The 19,193-nt window shown below is 43.5% G+C and overlaps 2 protein-coding genes across 7 annotated transcripts in view; one reads left to right on the top strand and one right to left on the bottom strand.

Moving 5' to 3' along the window:
* The window catches only part of st3gal8 (ST3 beta-galactoside alpha-2,3-sialyltransferase 8), a 17,871-nt gene extending 12,021 nt beyond the window's left edge, over window positions 1-5,850 (top strand). For all 6 annotated transcript variants that reach the window (XM_053436057.1, XM_053436101.1, XM_053436093.1 and 3 more), the window contains 5 exons: window positions 201-394; window positions 489-668; window positions 1,281-1,326; window positions 1,623-1,742; window positions 1,914-5,850. In XM_053436057.1, coding sequence (XP_053292032.1) covers window positions 201-394; window positions 489-668; window positions 1,281-1,326; window positions 1,623-1,742; window positions 1,914-2,081 — 708 coding nt within the window. In that variant the 3' untranslated portion in view covers window positions 2,082-5,850. The remainder of the gene's footprint in view (window positions 1-200; window positions 395-488; window positions 669-1,280; window positions 1,327-1,622; window positions 1,743-1,913) is intronic.
* unm_sa1614 (un-named sa1614) lies at window positions 5,016-19,193 on the bottom strand. The gene is made up of 28 exons (XM_053436044.1): window positions 19,068-19,193; window positions 17,147-17,219; window positions 16,869-17,014; window positions 16,630-16,704; window positions 16,473-16,522; window positions 16,157-16,286; window positions 15,542-15,627; window positions 15,365-15,440; window positions 14,628-14,708; window positions 14,440-14,537; window positions 14,291-14,360; window positions 13,653-13,740; window positions 13,475-13,523; window positions 13,181-13,353; window positions 12,753-12,886; window positions 12,576-12,667; window positions 12,296-12,482; window positions 12,094-12,179; window positions 11,888-12,003; window positions 11,602-11,669; window positions 11,414-11,521; window positions 10,934-11,210; window positions 10,379-10,537; window positions 10,218-10,284; window positions 8,818-8,864; window positions 8,287-8,441; window positions 7,934-8,059; window positions 5,016-7,501 (listed from the first exon to the last, which is right to left on the bottom strand). Exons 1-28 carry the CDS (start codon window positions 19,191-19,193, stop codon window positions 7,427-7,429), a joined length of 3,018 nt encoding a protein of 1,005 aa, XP_053292019.1. The 3' UTR covers window positions 5,016-7,426.

Raw genomic sequence — 19,193 nt, 5'->3', positions numbered from 1 at the left:
AAACTGACGAAGGGGAAAACACGAGCTTCTGTGCCAGAGTCACGTCAGAGAGCATTACACAAATTAATTCTGAAAACTTCTGCAGCTGATGAAAAGTGTATTTTTCATATTATATAGAGGTGGTTTCACATTGTAGATATAAAAAGTCAAATCGAGCCAAAGTGAAAAAATTATGTGATTTATGCTTCGCTCCTTCACAGGGTCTTCAACGGTCAGGTAACTCCACAACTCTAGAGGAAGTGATGTCAGAGATGTTCAAGGTCATTTCTTCGCCCACCGTGGACTTCAAGCCCCTCCCCTCGCTCTGCCGTCGTTGTGCGGTGGTCGGCAACTCTGGCAACCTGCGAGAGTCCGGACACGGCGACCTGATCAACTCCCACAACTCCGTGATCCGGTACATTTGGACACGCGTTCAAACACATGCCTACATTTACCATCTCCTCGTCTTCATCTCCTCATCTTCCTCTCCTTGTCTTCCCCTTTTTCAGGATGAACAAGGCAGTGACTCGAGGGTTTGAGAAAGATGTCGGGAGTCGGACGACGCATCACCTCCTGTACCCGGAGAGCGCGGTGGACATGGGGCAGGGAGAGAGCCTCGTCCTGCTGCCGTTCAAACTGAGAGACCTGGAGTGGCTGACCAGCGCCTTGTCCACCGGCGAGGTCAAAATGTACGAACACTAAATCTACTCCAACTTCCACGAATATATGAAGAGAGAGAAATATATTCATCATACATAAACAATGTCAATGTCAAATGTAATGAATATATAACAGTCTATCATCTAAATAAATATAATCATATCATTCTATACTGTATTAAAACACATAATCCCACAAGATCTATCACAGTTAATAACAGAAGTACATGAAATATACACGTATGAAACATTCCAGTTAAAATGTATTGTCCATATATAATATTTATACTCATCCACATGTATACAAATTACTTAATATTAGATCCCAACAGATTTATTCATAGGCTGAAATTAGCATAGAATATAATTCACATTCAAGCTCTTATGTTCGATACAAATATTTATTTGACAGAATAAACAGAGAAAAAAAGGTGTATTTATTTTCACATTTTATGTAAAAAAAAATTCTGTTTTTGTAAATAAGTATTTTCAATCATTCTTTTACTGTCATTTTCATTTATAGATATTTCGGCTAAGTTATTACAGTCATATACAGTGACTAGAGTGTATTAATATTTAAATAAGACAGAACAAAATGTGAACTTACACAAACTGTGTGTGTGTGTGTGTGTGTGTGTTCAGGACCTACATGAGGGTTAAAGACCGAGTGGAGGCTGATAAAGACAAGGTAAAATAAATACTCTGACTGTTTATCTTCTGCTGTTGATGCTTTTACTCCGTCAGTCTCGTTTTAATGTTTAAAGTTTGCTTTGACTCAACAAGTCTCTACGGCTTCATAACAAAACAGATCTGTCCACATGCTGTCGATAAATTTGAATCACGTTCTGAAACAAAGTTTTAGTTCAGATTTTTCAGTTGTTTATAAAAACCCATGAAAACGGTTCTGAGAGCCAATGAAAGCTGACACGTGAAAGCTGACCGTGGTGTGTGTGTGTGTGGGTTTGTGTGTGTGTGTGTGCACAGGTTCTGGTGATGAACCCGGTGTTCTTTAAATACGTCCACGATCACTGGACCGAGCACCACGGTCGTTACCCCTCCACCGGGATGCTGGCCATCATCTTTGCTCTGCACACCTGTGACCAGGTAGGAGGGACGAGTCCAAATATCAACTTTGTTTTGCACACAAGCTAGAATCTCCGCCTGTGTTTATAAAGTGATATAATAAACATTATAAAAAGTTTCATCACTTGCACAGATGCAGGATGCTCAGTGACTGTTCATCATGTCCTGGCTTCTTCTCTTCTCTGTGTTCAGGTGTCAGTGTTTGGTTATGGGGCCGACAAACAGGGGAACTGGCATCACTACTGGGAAGAGAACCGTAATGCCGGGGCCTTCAGGAAGACCGGCGTCCACAGCGCCGACTTTGAGATCCAGGTCATTCAACAGCTCGCCAAGGAAGGAAAGATCAGTCTGCACCTGTGACACGACGACGACTGACCCGCCGACCGACAGACTGACCTGACTACAGAGATTTACTGACGGACCCATCAACCCACAGAGCGATGTGCTTCCCGACCACAGACCTGCAGACCAGTGGACTGAACAACAGACCTGACCTGCAGACAAGCTGCTCTCAGACATGCTCTGAACTCTGAGCGGCTCTATGTGAGAACGCGAGTGTCCAAGACTCCAAGTCAGTTGCTTCGGACCTTTTCAAGAACCTTTCCTGGCAGCCCACGAATCAAACGTCTGGAAAATGTCAGGTGGAGATCATATGAGAGAACAGCAGGACAATTCCCAGTGGGCAAGTGGCCCCGTTACATTTCTACCATGTGAGGGACGCGAAACGGTAAATTCCCTAAAGAATAAAAATATCTCAGTTGACGTTGCTGCTCTACCCAGGCTCCACCCCTCGCTTGAATGTTGTCATGAACGAGTCCGACCCAGAAAATGTCCTGCGTTCTTCATATGTGAAAGACAAACTCCAGAAAAGGGTCCAGACCCAATTTGAATGAATCTTTTCCAGAGCTCTATCTGAAAAACGTCTCTCCAAACAGACCTACTGACTGACCTATCATCTGGCTGACAGACTTACATGGGTCCTCCAGCTTTTGCAGACTGACGCCAGATGTTTTGGATCTGGAGATAAACTGTGGACGGAGCTAAACCTGCTTTGGGGGGGGGGGGGGGGGGGATCGGAGACCCCACCCTGCAGCCTCACTTGAACAAACAGAACAGACAGTTCTTCGGGACCCTCCACTCTCCATGCGACTGCGTGGATCGCTCACACATGTTTTGCTCTGAGTGGGGAAACAACCACAGACTTTTATCCTTTTTTATTGGATTTTATAGACGTTATATAGGGAGAACCTCTTTTTTTAATCAAAGCACTTTGTCATGAAGGAGTAATGAAAGGAGGAGTGCTTGTTGAGTCGCCCTCTGTCCGACCACGAGAAGAGACCTTTTTTTATATATCATTTATAATCCATCCATTTTATTTTTCTTCTTTCACAAGCCGTCCTGACGTGAAGGATCCTTTCAGACTGGAACATCTGGATCCTAAAGCAACATCACTTCCTGTCGTTACCGTATATGGTCCTCAGCCTGTGGTTCTGGTTATCAAACGATAGTCTGCAGGATTTCCGCGGGCAGGAATGTTTTTTAAGGAACAGTCCAACGTGATAATCATTTTCTAACCACAGTTTTCTGCCTCCTGTAGATAACAAAGTGGCAAAGCCAAATAACAAGACTAACTGTAGAGAGCTGAAGACGTTTGACTTCCAGAACATTTCACAGACGGACGCGACTCCGGAGTCTCGGTTCAGCTGAAGTGACAAAGATGAGGAGACGACTAAAGATTTATCGAATAAAACGTGACGAGGACAAAGTCAAACAATCAGTTCCCAGTGAGTGTGGATGCAGTGCAATGTACTTTCAAAAAAGTAAAATTTGAAGTCCAAACCAAAAACCAACCAACACATGAATGAAGAAGGACTGAGCAGTCCAGCGAGTAGCAGAGGAGTCGGGTCACCTGACTGCTGCGCCTCCTCCTCACAGGAGATCCCAGCATGCAGAGCGGCGGCCTCTCACCTCTACTGTGAATGTACAAAAAATATTATCAGTCGTCTAAATGTTTGTGGCTTTGTTTGCACTACGGAGAGTTTCAGGGCGTTTTCACACCGAGTTTGATTCTGAATCACAAATCCCATCGAGTTCAACTTTCACCCACAATATATGTATATAAGTCCCATATCTGTTTATAGAGATGGACGACGTGTCACAAGAGGGCAAACCCCATAACTGGAATGTTTTAAACTTATCTCAAATTTTGTTTTTAATGATTTGATGTTGACGCCACAATCACTAATGTGCTGATTCATGCTCCAAATGACCTCGCTCATCCAAGATGGCCGGGGCCTGTATCCAGGATATTTGAGCTTTGTCCATCTTTATTTACAATCTATGAGTTTCACATTGAAGTTAGCATGTAGGACAAAGACAAAGTTTGAATTTGGTCTTAAGACTTAAACATGTTATATGTCCAATGTTTTCATTACACAGTTAACAATGGTGTTTTATTTTGTGGAGAATCAGATGCTCTCAAAGATGCAGAGATATTTAACTTTACTGCTCTTGCTTTTAAGAAACACAGTCGCTTGTCTCTGGTGTTATGTTTGTGCCACAACCAAAATCAAAGAATTCTGATTGGCTGTTTGGTGTCATGAGGGAGAGCAAAAGTTTATTCTAGTGAAACTGCATGAGAGGAGTTATCATTGCACGTTAATATGGATAACGGTAAACATGCAAATTGGTTTCATTGCGCACAGGATCGTTTTTGTAAAAAATAGAACATTATTTATTTGGTTTGCAAACTATATTTTTCCTGAGCTCTAAATCTCAAATTGCTGGCTCAGGAAAGAGGCACAAATATAACACCGGACTTGTCCTGGTGATAAAACAAGTTAAACTATCAAACTATCTTATCTTGCAAACAACCCTTCTAATGGTAATGTTTGTACGACAAATCTGTTTCTGGATTTCAGAATCATCTCATTGTGGAGTTTATATTTTTTTCTCACCCTCACTGAGATTCGTCTTCTCTCTGATTCATACAAACCACCAGTGTGAAATCGCCTCTGAGACGTTTAGTAAAGATCAGTCTGCTTCAAACAGAGTTAGAAATGGAGAAGTTCCATCCCAGCTTACACTCACATCCCCGCACATCTGCATCAAGGGGAGGTGGCTGTTTCCAGCTGTCAGAAACTCACCCGGCACCTTGTCTGAAGCCGACTGAGGCCTTATAAATAATCATGAATGCTGAATCATCATCTGGAGGCTGCTGCTGTGTCATCGGCCCGGCTGCTGTGGGGGGGGGGGGGGGCAGGGCAGGGCAGTCTGAGTTCAATCCTTTTCCCGTTAAGTCTCTATAACCCGACCTGTGACACATCAGACACTGCGGTTCACCTGAGCTCAGCCACTCGATGACAGAGCAGCTCCGGCTTCCTGAGCTGGATTTAACATGTGGATGCAAAGTTTGGGGATTTGCAGTTGTTGAAGTTGTAAACAGATTTATTTCCTCCGCTTTGTTGTGAGTTTAAATCCAAAGTTGTGCTCGTTAGAATCCCTGCGCAGGGACGTGCACATCAACCAATCAGCTGCTTGTGATTTCCTAATGATCAGTCGAACGTGATCTGTAGATGTAGATCAGAGTGACGTCCATTGACCAAACAACATGTATGTGTCATGTATGTGCAGCTACCATAGCTTTAATTCAGCTCATCGTGTTTAAACTGTGACTGTTTGATTAAAGAAAGAAAAGTCCAATTCGTTTTAGAAAACAACCGACTGATCGTCACTTCATTTATTCATTCGTTCGTTCGTTCATTCCTAGAAGCCAAACAGACAGAAGCACTGGAATGTCAACTTAATACAGAAAACAACATGAACCCACCACTGTCACTTTGAATGAAATAAAGAAAAAAAAAAACATTGTTTGTGTTCTTTCAATCCAAAAACCAAACAACTCTGGAAGTAAACGTTGAAACGCTCAAACCCAGAGGGTTCACATATATATGTCGGTGTAGTTTTTATTCAGGCCAGATTGGAGAAAGAGACATTGTGAGATTTCGAGAACAAAACTGTTATTTTACGAGAAAAGTCCGATCGTAATATTCTTTCTTTTTTTCTTCTTAAATTAAGACATTATTGTTATATAATGACATCCATTAAATTCTGACTTTCTACAACTTTATTCTAGTAAAATTATGATTTTTTTTTTTAATTAGACCTGTTTTTTTAACGAGTTATTTTTCTTTATATTTAGAGACTTGTCTGTTTTCTTTTAAATAGATTATTCCCTTCATTTTCTCACATGATTTTTGTTCTCATAATACAAATTTTTTTCTGTTAAATTCATCATATTACGATTTTTTTCTCATTAAACTAAGACTTAATTCTTCTAATATTATGACTTTGTGACATAACATTACAACGTTATTCTCAAAATCTCTTTCCCCCAATTAGCCGATTAGTCCCTCATTCCACATTAATACATTACACTGAACTGTGCTTTTTTTTCACCAAACTTTTCATTTATAAGGAAGTTAGTGTTTCCTGCTACATCTAAGTTTCATGATATAAAAACAAATCAATTAATCTTCTTACAAGTTTCTTGTAATGAAACAGTTCCTTGTTGATTCGTGAATATTTGGTTTGTAATGAAAAGAAAATATTTAAAAGAGAGTTGAAGTGAACCAGATTGATTTAAACTATTTAAAATAAGTGAATATTCTGCCTTGAGAAACCAGGTTTTATCTCAAAAGTAGTTCACGTTTCTTGCTTCGTATGTTTAGAATCTAATGTCATTGTTCATTCAATATTTAGGCTTTAACTGCCTTTTATGAACATTTCCCATAAGCCCTGGACAATCATGGGTTAAATGTCATAGAAATGAATACACGAGTGACCGTAGACCTTTGATCGCCCCCTGGTGGCTGCAGAACTAAAAAGTCTTAATCGCGACTTCAACTCTCCAACGCTGTGAACAATGTTATTATGAGAAATTACCATCTTTTAACTAGAAACTGTTTTTTCACTTTCGTAATAGTGGCGGTTTAGTGCTGTGCTACTTTCACACTGAGGTGTTGTGATATCTCGAGACATCAAAGGCAGCTGGAAGAATCAAAGGCCAGGTTTACAAACTGACGGCTCAGCGAGGTGAAATCCGGCTCCAGAAACTGACTTCACCTGATTTTACAACAAACATCTGCGTTTTATCCTTTGGTCTTCAGTGTTCATTCCTCAGATGTGGTCCAGTAAAGAACTCGCAGCCTCTCAGGTTGTGGCCTCACTGAGAGCAGAGGCCTGAGAGGAGGAGGAAGTTGCTACAGGATCAAAGACTTCAAAGTAACGTAGAACTGTCGCTCAGATGAACTTCACAATAAAAGTCCGTTGGATTGTTGGGCCCATGTGCTTGATAAAATATTAGTTAACTTTTCAGTTTAAATAAATTAATAAAAGTCACCAACAACCTTGAGTTGTGGCTGATCAGTCTGTGCGAGGCCGTCTCGTTGTTTAGTCCAGTTTCTGTGTTTTTCCGTGTCCAAGTGATTGTGTGTTTGCTGGAGCTTCTCGGAACCAGATCACCAACCTGGTCCATCGAAGATCAGAGGTTTTGGCTGTACCTCGTTACGGATCCGGTTTGGCTCGGGTTTGGCTCTGGTGTGGCTCCGGTTTGGTTCTGGTTTGGTTTTCCAGGCTCTGACGTGGTTCAGATCTGTGCTGGTCCAGGGACTGATGGGGTCCAGTCCTGGTCCAGCTTCCTCATGTCATTCTGAGAACGGCTGGACGAAGGAAGACGGAAACAATCCTCTCTGGTCTGGCTCATCCTCGATGTAACCATGCTTCATACACACACACACACACACACACACACACACACACACAAACACACATTAATTTATTTATGATACATTTACAGAAAAGTGAATGAAGGACATTATATGAATCAAGAACAATTAAAAACAGGATTGTCAAGAATGAAGTGGAAATGTCGAGATTAAGGTCAAACTAAATCATAATTATCAACATTTCCACTTTTTCTAAATATTTAATATTTTTTCTCATCTGTTTAAAGGAATGAAGTTACGAATGAAGTTGAAATGTAGAGTAAAAATTCAAACTAAATGATAAAATCTCCACATTCCGACTTTATTCTCGACACGTCCCTTCTTTTATCAGATAAGAAAACTCAACATCAGCTGAGGCTTCATTACAAGAGCTCCTCTCTCCCGCCAGTGGCAGAACCAATCAGAGCGTAGGATGACGATACGTACCCACCAATCGGGGTCCTCCTGTCCCAGGAGCACCAGCACCTGACCCTCAATGAAGCTCAGCTCGTCATGGTGGTCGGCCTGACAGTCGTACAGAGCCTGGACACGTCGACTCGCTGCACCACGAGGCTGAAGGACGACAGAGAGTAACACTCACAATGTCCCAACTACTGAAATCTATATTGAAAATAGATATTTGTGTTCCTAGAGAAACAGTTGTCACTGTCATGGTGAACGTGAACTGATACGTGATTGGTCAAATTAACACGAAACAATCGGACAGAGCATAATCTGTAATGTTCTGGAAATGAACCCTTAACATGTTTTTTTTGTTGTTTTGATTTTTATAAACTTACCACTGATCTGCGAGGGAGCGGCAGGGGGGCGGGGCCTCGGCTGTCACTCTCAAAGCTTTGAGAACGGTGGTTGGTGGGAGATCCGTTGGGCGGAGCTTTACTGGCAGGGTGCAGAAAGTGGGAGGAGCTACCGTCACTGTCCGCCCTCCGAAAACCTCAGACAGGGAATATAAGATTAGAATGTTACCATGAAAACATCAAGTTATTTTCAGGGTCGCGATGTTAACAGGACAGAAAGTTAATTATCTATAAATATCTTATTTAAAAAGCAATTGTAACTCAATTTGATATTTTTGTTTGTTTTTCTGGCTGAAAACTAAAAGTTTAATCATTCATACAGTTACACAATTAAATGGTAAATCAATTAAAGTAGACATAAACTAATCTGTTTTGAGAAAGTAAGTGGATTAACAACAGGAACTCATTTTATCTCTTGTTGCTCCACTGATCCCTGGAGCTTCATTTACACAGGATGGATTCAACAGACTGATGGACGGATAAAACAGACGGATGTTACAGGACAGGAAGTACCTGATCTGTGAGGACGTTCAGTCAGCGAGCTGAGAGGAGAAGATGGACTGCAGAGAGAGAGAGAGGGAGACAGGCACAGAGAGAGAGAGAGAGAGGGGGGGGGGAAAGAGAGTGAGACAGACACAGAGAGAGAGAGGGGGGGAGACAGAGAGCGAGAGAGAGACAAAGAGAGAGAGAGATAGACAGATAGAGAGAGAGAAAGACAGAGAGAGAGAGAGTGAGAGGGAGATAGAGAGAGAGAGATAGATAGAGAGAGAGAGAGGGAGACAGAGCGAGAGAGAGAGAGGGAGAGAGATAGGGAGACAGAGAGCGAGAGAGACACAGAGAGAGAGAGAGAGAGGGGGGGGGGGAAGAGAGTGAGACAGACACAGAGAGAGAGAGGGGGGGAGACAGAGAGCGAGAGAGAGACAAAGAGAGAGAGAGATAGACAGATAGAGAGAGAGAAAGACAGAGAGAGAGAGAGTGAGAGGGAGATAGAGAGAGAGAGAGATAGATAGATAGAGAGAGAGGGAGACAGAGCGAGAGAGATAGGGAGACAGAGAGCGAGAGAGACACAGAGAGAGAGAGTGAGAGGGAGATAGAGCAGTAGAGGAAGGGAGAGACGAGAGAGAGAGGGAGGGAGGGAGAGAGACAAGGGAGAGAGGTTTATTATCTGAGATTTTCAATAAATCACATCTTTAATTCATCTTCTTTCCACCAGAGGTCAGTACAGTCTGAGTTTCTCCAGTTCCACACAACTAACTTCAGCTTCACTGAATCTAAATTTAACGGAAAAACGTTAAATGTATAATGTTGTTGCAGCTCATCGCTGGAGATTTAACTATAAATAAATTAGCTGTAGTTTTCATCAGTGCTCCTCAGTTTGAATGTTTCCAGAGTGAATCACCACCATCTTGTTTCTTTATCTCATCTTGGAAAAAGCCTTTTTATTCAACCTGAAACAAAAATCCAGAGATGAGCTGATCCCTCGCTCCTGCTCCAGCCTCTTCACACTGACCAGAAGGGATTTTAAGACCTAACTGGTGATTTCTATGGCTCGATATGATAAATTCATTTATAGATCTGCTCATAACTTCAGCTCCTCGGCCAGACGCCTGGTGTCTGTGTGTGTGTGTCTGTGTGTGCGTGAGTGTGTGTGTGAAAAATGTGTATCTAGTGAATTTAAGTATGGTTTCATAAGGAGACTGTTGGACCTGAAAAGGGTTCATTAAATTAAGATTATTATTATTATGGTCTGATTCTTTTCATAGCTTGTTCTCTTTTAAAACCTTTCCTTTTGGTATCTGGACCAGTATGACATCATCATTCCTTTACTGGTCCAATCAGAGGCCTTGTTCTCTATCATGTGTTTAAGGTGTTTAATGTGACACACAATGTGTGTTTGTGGCTCAGATACTCACACACACTGCTTAAAGGAGGAGGAGTCTGGACCGCTGTAGATCCTGGGACTGGTTGGCAACCCGTAATCTACACACACACACACACACACACACACACACACACAGTTAATTGCACAGCATCCCTCTGACAGATTAATTGCAGTGTGTCTCTCAGATGTTACCGTGCGTGCTGGACTCAGAGCAGCTCCTCTTGTGTCTGACGGCGATGGGAGGGGCAGGGTTGGACTTCCTGCTTCCTGACGTGATGAAGAATCCTTCCTCATCGTCCTCGCAAAATCCCTCCCCCCCAGCGGGAGGCGGAGGAGGAGGAACAGTGGGAGCTGAGTGACAGAGCAGAGATATATTTGATGATATATCATTATCAGAAACCCTCTGCTCCCTCATATCTGTATCGGCTCCCAAATATAATTGATCTTTTATGAAGAACCATCAATAGTTTCAGGGACATTTTAACAACAATTGAAGAAAAATGTACAATTGCACAATTGGGCAAAATGTTCTGCCAATTCATTCAGCAGATCTCTAAGGAAATGGAAAAAAGTAAGAGGCTCAATAAAGACATAAAGATTCATCCTGTGGGGTTTTAAAACAAAATGGCTTCTTATTATTTTAGTCCAGAACCAAGAGTCAACATCTCCTAGGCCACAACGTGTCAGCAGTGGAAAGTGGAGACATTCAATGGGAATAGCAATATAATTATCAATATCTGGTCTCACCTTTGACCCGGGGGGGCAGCGGGGGAGCCGGAGAAGATGGCGGAGGTGGGGGGGGGCTCGGAGCGGTGCCAGTGGCCCGGCTGTGGAGGTCCATGGCCATGGCGAGCCTCCTCCCCACGCTGAGCAGACCTCCTCCGCCCGGCGCTCCTGCTCCAGCTGAGGAGGGCGGAGCCCCAGCGGAGGACAGGGACTGACTGAAGCTGAACGGACGGGAGGTGAAGGAGAAGGAGGAGGTGAAGGAGGAGGAGGAGGTGCGCTCCTTCTTCACTGGCCCATTCTGAAACGGGAAGGGAACAGATTAACACAATTATTGGATGTATTACTGCTGTTATCCCTGTTTTCATCAATAATCTATCAATGTTCAGAGTGAGAGCAGAGACGTGATGTGAAAAACAAAACCTGAAGAAATTCTGCCAAAATATTTATGAGGAGATAAAAATAAATCATATAAAACAGCAGCCCTTCAGTTCCCATGGTTACCCTGTCATCGAAGTCGTCATCACTGTCGTAGAGGTCGTCATGACGAAGCCGCCACTCGTACTCCACATGGATGTGATGGTCAAACTGGTTGGACTGGGCCTGCTGCAGCTGCACACACACACACACACACGGTAAGTCGACATAAACAGTAACATTGAAGCAGTGTAATATGACTTTGATGAACTCACCAGCGCCTCACAGTGGCTGTGCTTCAACCTGCGGCTCATGTCCAGGGCTGTCTCTCCCAACTCATTCTCTGTTCACACACACACACACACACACACACACACACACACACACACACACACACACAGTTAAAATATGAAACTTACTATGTGTCTTCGGTCATCAACATAACTTTCAGGAAAATAGATTTGTCATTATGAGTACGTTTGTAAAAGTGGCCCTGCATCGTACACAGTCTATTCCTAATGAAGTGTGTTAGCATGTATGACATGTGTGTGTTTGTATTACTGATGTGTGAGTTGGCACGGGCTCTCAGCAGCAGCTTCACACAGTCGCTCTTGTTGTGCAGACAGCTGTAGTGCAGCGCTGTGTTCCCTGATGACGTCGGCATGTCAACGTTGGAGCTGTAAAAAAAACAACACAAAAGACACACACATGGTTAAACACACACTAACAAAAAAATGAGTTGTAATAACTGCTGAACATCGACTGACCAGTTCTGAGCAAGGAAGTCCAGGATGTGCAGTGACGTCCTGTCGGCCAATAGGACGGCGAGATGGAGCGCAGTCTCCCCTTTTTCCTGTCAGCATGGAAACAGACTGTGTGTTTATCGTGGGTTAAACTTTGCTTGTGTGTATATGTGTATATACCCTTTGTGTGTGTGTATACTGTATGTGTATACAACTGTGTGTGTACCTGAATGTGTGTGTGCAGCGGCTGGCTCAGCTCCATCCTCTGAGCGTGCAGCTGAATCAAACTGTAGATGTCGCAGCTCTTGGTCGCCTCCTGCAGGCCGAGTCGCAGCGTTGCAGTGGAGCTGGGACTCCGCCTCACAAAATGCACGTCCTGGTACTTGAGCATGATGAAGTCTTTACGCTCCGTCCTGCACGGCACCAACACACAGCATCAAATTCACCACAATGAACGACAGTATGACAACAGCAGAAAGACACACAACTGTGTGTGTTTGTCTTACATGTGACTGTGTTGAGACGGCTTCAGAGACGGACTCAGCAGGTTCGCCTCCAGGATTTCGTTAAAACCAGAGTTACCAACATTCCTGGCCAACTGAAAGAAAGAGAGAGAGGATCACTGTGTGACTCACATGAGGACACCGTGACCTTTGACCTTTGTCTACTGTAAGTTCATATACCAGCAGGTCTGAGGTCCCCAGGCTGTCCAGACTCAGAGACTGGATCCTGGACACGTGGACCCCCATCTCCCTGTGGATCCCTGAACACTCGATACAGGTCAGGATCCCCAGGTTGGTCGAGAGCCATCCAGGATCTACAGAGAGAGAGAGAAACATATATTATATTCAACATTAAACATTTGTTGATTGTTCTAGGTAGAGTGTAAACTTTGATTTGACCTTTGATATTTAATAAGCTGCATTTTACTTTTTTACAAAAGGTTGTAAATTACTCACATTCTGAGAAATTAGAACAAAGAGTTTTCACCTGTTACAGCTGTCACAGATTAAATGATTTAGTTTCACTAATAAAAATACATTTATTGATTGATTGATTGATTGATTGATAGATTGATTGATTGATTGATTGATTGATTGACAGGGATTACCCGGAGCTCCACAGTCGCAGCAGCTGTTGTTCCCTGGCATCCGCCTGACGTCGTCGGTGATGGCGCGGGTCAGATCCTCCACGCTGCTCTCCTCTCCTCCTCCATCCAGCCTCCCCCCGTCCAGGGCCACGCTCAGAGCCTCCTGCTTACTGTTACTGAGCACCGAGATCCAGCTGAACACACACAAACACACACAAACACACACACACACACACACACATCTTATGATTATCAACCTACAGGATGATTCCACTTTCAGACTCTGTCAATAAAGTTTATTTAGTTGTTACTCACGCCACACACTCAGCTTCATCTTCAGCCAGGAAGTGATACGTCCGATTATCTGGAGGACAAAGGTTTTGTTATATATAACACCAATTTGTAATTGTGTGCGCACGTGTGTTCGGTGTGTTCGTTGTGTGTGTGTGTGTGTGTGTGTGTGTGCGCATGTGTGTGTGTGTGTGTTTCTTACGAGAGATCAGGTCAAAGCATTTCTTGTCCTCCACGCTGGGTTTAACCTGACAGGTGAGTAGGTTGAGTCTGGTCGGAGGTTTATTCGGCTGAGACAGACAGAAGAGAGTTTGAGGTGTATATACACAAACACACATATATATATTTATATATATATACGGCTGCAACTGTCAATAGTGATTAAGCATCTGATTATGTTTTCATATATTTTCATAATCAATCACTACAGAACATAAAAAAATGATTGATCGATTATCAAAGTATACACTGCTGCTCATTCTTGTTCCATATTCCATCAGTGTCAAATGTTAAAATCAGCCACTGTCTTATTTTGTATATGTGAGAAATGTACAATGCTTTTCTGTGGCTGCTTCACAATAAGAGCCTCCCGAGGTTTCATCAGTCACGTGCTTTTAATGTGAAGCAGCAGCAGTAAAGAATGTTTACTTTGTATAAAAATCACATGAACACGTTAGTCCAACGATTATCAATGAGATCAAATTCAACAGGTACACTTGGGTTTATCTGAAACTTCCTGCTGCGTCATTTCCTTGGAATTATAATTGAAGGTCAAAGGTAACAGCTAACACACACACACACACACACACACACACACACACACACACAAGGTGAGCTCACAGTAGCATGTGCGATCGTCAGGTAACAGTTATGAACGGAACATTTCCTTTTCTGCCACATTTTCCTCAACCTGAAACACAAACAGAGTCAGTTTTAGTTGTTTTGCGACTAGTGTTGATCTTCAGCAGTTTATTGTGTTGTGTTTTTACCCGTCACTCTTCTTGTAGAGGAATCCTGATCGTTCTGTTCCGTAATGTTTGTCTCCCAGCAGCTGATGCATACTGTACACCTGCTTAGGCAGCGAGTCCTACACACACACACACACACACACACACAGACACACAAAGTTTAATATCCTGTTGGACAGTGTTATCATATCCGTGTTTGTGTGTCTGACCTGCTCCGTGTGGACGACCGGCCTCAGCTGATCTCTGAGAGAACACAGTTGTTTCTTCTCGTCTTCATGACGCTGCTTCACCTGCAGACACACAACAGTTCACCTGAGCCCTGCTGCTCACGAGTGGTTTCACTGATCCAAGCTGACGCGATGTTATCAAACTAAAAGCATCTGAATAACTTTGTTTATCAAGTGCAGTGAGAGTTTTTTTTATTTTCTATTATTGAAACCAAGGGCCAACATTTTTTACATTTTGTCCTGAGCCATCCTGGTTTCAGGAGGATCAGGGGGTGGAGCCTGACTGAGAGCTTGAGGATAACACACGCCCACCTCCACCTGCGACCTGCACCATGTCTGAAACCTTCTCTCAGATGACCAGCAGAGGGCGACTCTACTGGTTGCAAAAAAAATTAAGATAGAAGAAAAACTATTTGACATTTTCCTAAGGAGTTTATGTCTCAATCTCTACTTTCAAGTCATCGTCATTTAGGAAATTATGCTCCACTTTGAGTCAATTAGAAAATAAGCACTGTATGCTTTGGGTCCAGGAATTGTGATTGACAGCTAGTACCGTCAAATGGGTGCAGGTGTAGGTGGGTGTCAGGCTCCTCCCCCCGCTCCTTTAAATAAAATAAAACAAGATGGCGCTGAACAAAATGTCAAACTCAAAAGCGACAGCTCACAGACCGGGTGACTCTAGCTTGGTTCTGGGTTTTATTTCTCTCTGTTGGTCGTACCGTGGTCAGGACTCCGTTCAGCTCCTCAATGTACTGCTTCAACCGCTCAGTGGTGGAAACACACTCCAGCAGGAAACTACACACACAAACACACACACACACACACACAGATACAGATACAGTAAATCATGTATTTTTACAACACGTATGCCTGATAGCGTGTTTGCGTGTCCTTACTTGTTGTGGCTGTGGTAGTGTTTGATGAGGTTCTGCAGCAGGTCAACTCCTCTCTTTGTCTTTATCTCATTGACCTTAATCAGATACTGAGAGAGAAGAGAGAGACGATGTGTGTTTACGTGTTTTGGAAGTGATGGATGAGTTTAAGGTGAAGTGTGGGGGACGATGATCAAGAGGAGCAATAGAGAGAGAACGGTCACTGTGACCTTTGACCTCCAGAATCAAAGTGCATGAGCCGGACTAAACATTTGTACCAAATTTGATCAAATTCCCTGAAGGCGTTCTTTAGATATCATGCCCACAAGAATGGGGCGGACAGACGGACAACCCCAAAACACAATGCCTCCAGCAACTGACTGTCACTGGAGACATAAGAAGACAAAAAAAGGAGAGGAAGAGAGAGAAGGAAAAAAATGAGTGGGCAGCATTCCAATTCCTTCATTTACATCCTTCCATTTCATCCGGAGCTGGAAGCACTTCCTGGGAAAGGATCGAGGAATAATCAAAGGAGAGAATTGGGATTGTTCCCTCAGGTGAATGTGACGGAGTTAGGAGGAGAGCAAGGTTTGTGTGTGTGTGTGTGTGTGAGTGTTTTTGTGTGTGTGTGAGTCTGACCTCACACATGCTCAGTTGGAACGAGCGTCTCTCCTTCTCCAGCTCCTCGGCGATCTCCCCCCCGCTCACCTCGTTCCTCACCATCCCGTACTGACGAGCCAACTCCCTCTTCTCCTTCTCCACCTGCTTACTGCAAAACACGACGTGTGAGACCTCGTGTGTGTTTAGCTGAACCCATCTTTACAGACAGAGTTCTTTCAGGTGCGTGAACAAAGAACTGTAGTGCTGGATTATAACGTATTATTAACGTCACATTCGTCAAATCCTCAAGAGCGAAGCCGAGAAAAAAAACCTTGAATGTTTTATGATCACTTACAATCTGCTCTCGTAGTCCCTCCACGCTTTGTCGAAAGGTTTCTTCAGATCCTGTGGAGACGAGGACAAAGACGGGTGAGAGACAGCGCCACCCGGAGGCCACGTGGAGCTAATAGGATGCAGTAATAGAACGCAGTAAAGGAAAAGATGCTCCTCACCCCCTTCACCTCCCTCAGGTCGCCTTTAACCAGGGAGTCCAGGAAGAAGTGGATGTTGTGGAGCATGCTCTTTAGCTGCACACACACACACACACACACAAACGTTAACACAAAATCACACACATTCAACCCCATATTCAGTTATAAAATAATTCCTGGATCTGCACCACATTTTAGAAGGTTCCTCTCTGACTGAAACAACATCCTTCTACCGAGCTTCATGTGAATGTGTCACTCACCAGGTTCTTCATCGGAGACACGAGCTCTTTGGAAAAGTCCGCCAGACGATAGAAGGCGGAGCCAACCTCGGACTCTCCGTTTGAGTGACAGTTGACCGACAGCTTCTCCATCGAATGAATGTACTGCTCCAGGTGAGAGACGTGTTCTGAGAGAGAGAGAGACAGTGTCAGTGCAGAGATCTGTGTGCATGTGTGTTTTTTTGTGTGCATGTGTGTGTGTGTGTGTCTGTGTGTGTGTGTGTGTGTGTGTGTGTGTGTGTGTCTGTGTGTGTGTGTACCTTGTCCTGAAGTATATTTGGCTTTAGAAGCTTTCTTCATTTTCTGCAACACCAGACGGTCACTGTCCAGAGCCTAAATAAACACACACACACACACACAAACACACACATACACGCACACACAAACACACACACACACACACACACACACAAACACAGACACACACACACACACACAAAACAGTTGATACATTAATTTAGTTATTATAAAAAATAATAATAATACATCAAAACAGGCACTAATATGTTTAATCAAATGTTGACAATTTGAATATGTGCTTTGATTTTACTATTTGTTTTGGTGGCCTCTATCAGGGGGAGGAGTTTGCACAGTGACATCATTGTTTGCATTGGTCAGGATGACACTGTATTCTACTACCACCACCTTCATTCATTCTTCTTTCTCTGACAAACCTCTTCTACCAACAGCACGATGTCTGGGATAAGAGTTTATCTATATCTCCTCCAATGTCCTATTATTTACTTCCTATTTATATAAATATATAAACCAGTTCTTTCTCTGAACTGGTTTTTCACATCGTCTGATAAATGAAGCTGGTTGGTTTAGAAAAAGTCCTCAAAAGAAAACCGGAGCCTCAGATCACTGGTTTCTTTTCATGTTAACAAAATTAAGATTCTAATGAAAGTTGTAATCTTCATCTTTCTGAGTCCAAGCTGCAGTTCACCTCATATCCTCATTACCAATAATCTCTCTGGCTCCTCCTCATTAAGATTCACGATAACAATGAATACTAATGAGATGTAATCTGCTCCCTTGGTAACATATGCCAACTCTGTTGGGGGTAAAACTGGGGCGGCAGCAGGGGGGGGGGGTCAGGGGGGCACGGCTTGACAGCATGTTTTTGAGGTTAGTCAGAGATCTGAGGGTCTGCAGGTCAATGACTCCAAGTGTGTGTGTGTGTTGGTGTGTGTGTTGGTGTGTGTGTTGGTGTGGGTGTGTGTGTGTTTTGGGGGGCTGGGGGCCTACTGGTTTAAAGAAGCAACGAGTAGGATTTAACTGGATCTATCAGCAGAAATTGAATATAATAATAATAACAATGCACATAACAGCATGTTAACTAGGAGAGTTGCTGACATTGGGTTTGGACAGCTCCGGGTTTTATTAACTCCACCGGGAGAGTTAAAGAAAAGATAAAACATATTCACATATTTCATCTTAAAGCCTTGTGAGTTGTTTGCTAACGTTCGGCGTCTGCTACCAAAGCAGCTGATCGGTAAACTTCACGAGACATTGTATTAACTCAGTGTAAACCCTGGACTGGTCACAAGGCTGACACAGAATCAGTGTACGGAGCGACTGTACCAACCACTGCACCACCGTGCCGCCCAGATCTTGTATTCGGAGATATCTTGTTTGCCATTCATTATTTAGACAGTGGCAGCCAGCCGTGTCTAATGTGTCCCACCACTGTTTCATAATGAACCACATTTTTACACACTCATATAAGATTTAAGATCCCAGAGGTCCCTCGTGTGTTTGGCTCTGTTGTGCATGAGAGCGATGCCTCCCAGCAGCTCCCACCACAGATTGATCGAATTCTGTGGGAAACATTGAAATGTATTTATTGTGAATCTCCAGGTACTTTCATACATTCCGGGTTATTAGACCTATGCTCGGGTTAAAGGTCATAACTGTGTTGCTGGACATTACATGATTAAGTTTGGTACAGCAAAATGCTAGTGGGCGTAGAGTTTCTATGTCGAGAACACGGGGGGCCCCAGCAGCTCGTTTTTGCCCTGAGGGCCCTCGAGCTGTTTGGTTCGGCCCTGAATATGAGATAGAAGACAAAGTAATCATGTGACTTCCTGTGTGTTTCATTCATGAGGAAACATGAAAGCTCCTGACTGAGTGACACCACCTCCTCACACCTCCTCCTCCTCCTCCTCCTCTAGTACTGACCTCCTCCAGCAGGTAGACCGTGTTCCTGCAGCTCATCATCCTGGAGGTGAAGGAGGAGGTGGTGGGGGAGCTCCAGTCCTCCTGCACCTCATGCACGAACTCCGGCACCGACACACACTCCGGCAT

Source organism: Pleuronectes platessa, chromosome 2, assembly GCF_947347685.1.
Source record: "Pleuronectes platessa chromosome 2, fPlePla1.1, whole genome shotgun sequence".
In the NCBI taxonomy this organism is placed as follows: domain Eukaryota; kingdom Metazoa; phylum Chordata; class Actinopteri; order Pleuronectiformes; family Pleuronectidae; genus Pleuronectes; species Pleuronectes platessa.
The sequence above is the reverse complement of the archived record's forward strand: the minus strand, read 5'-3'. Positions and strand labels throughout refer to the sequence as shown.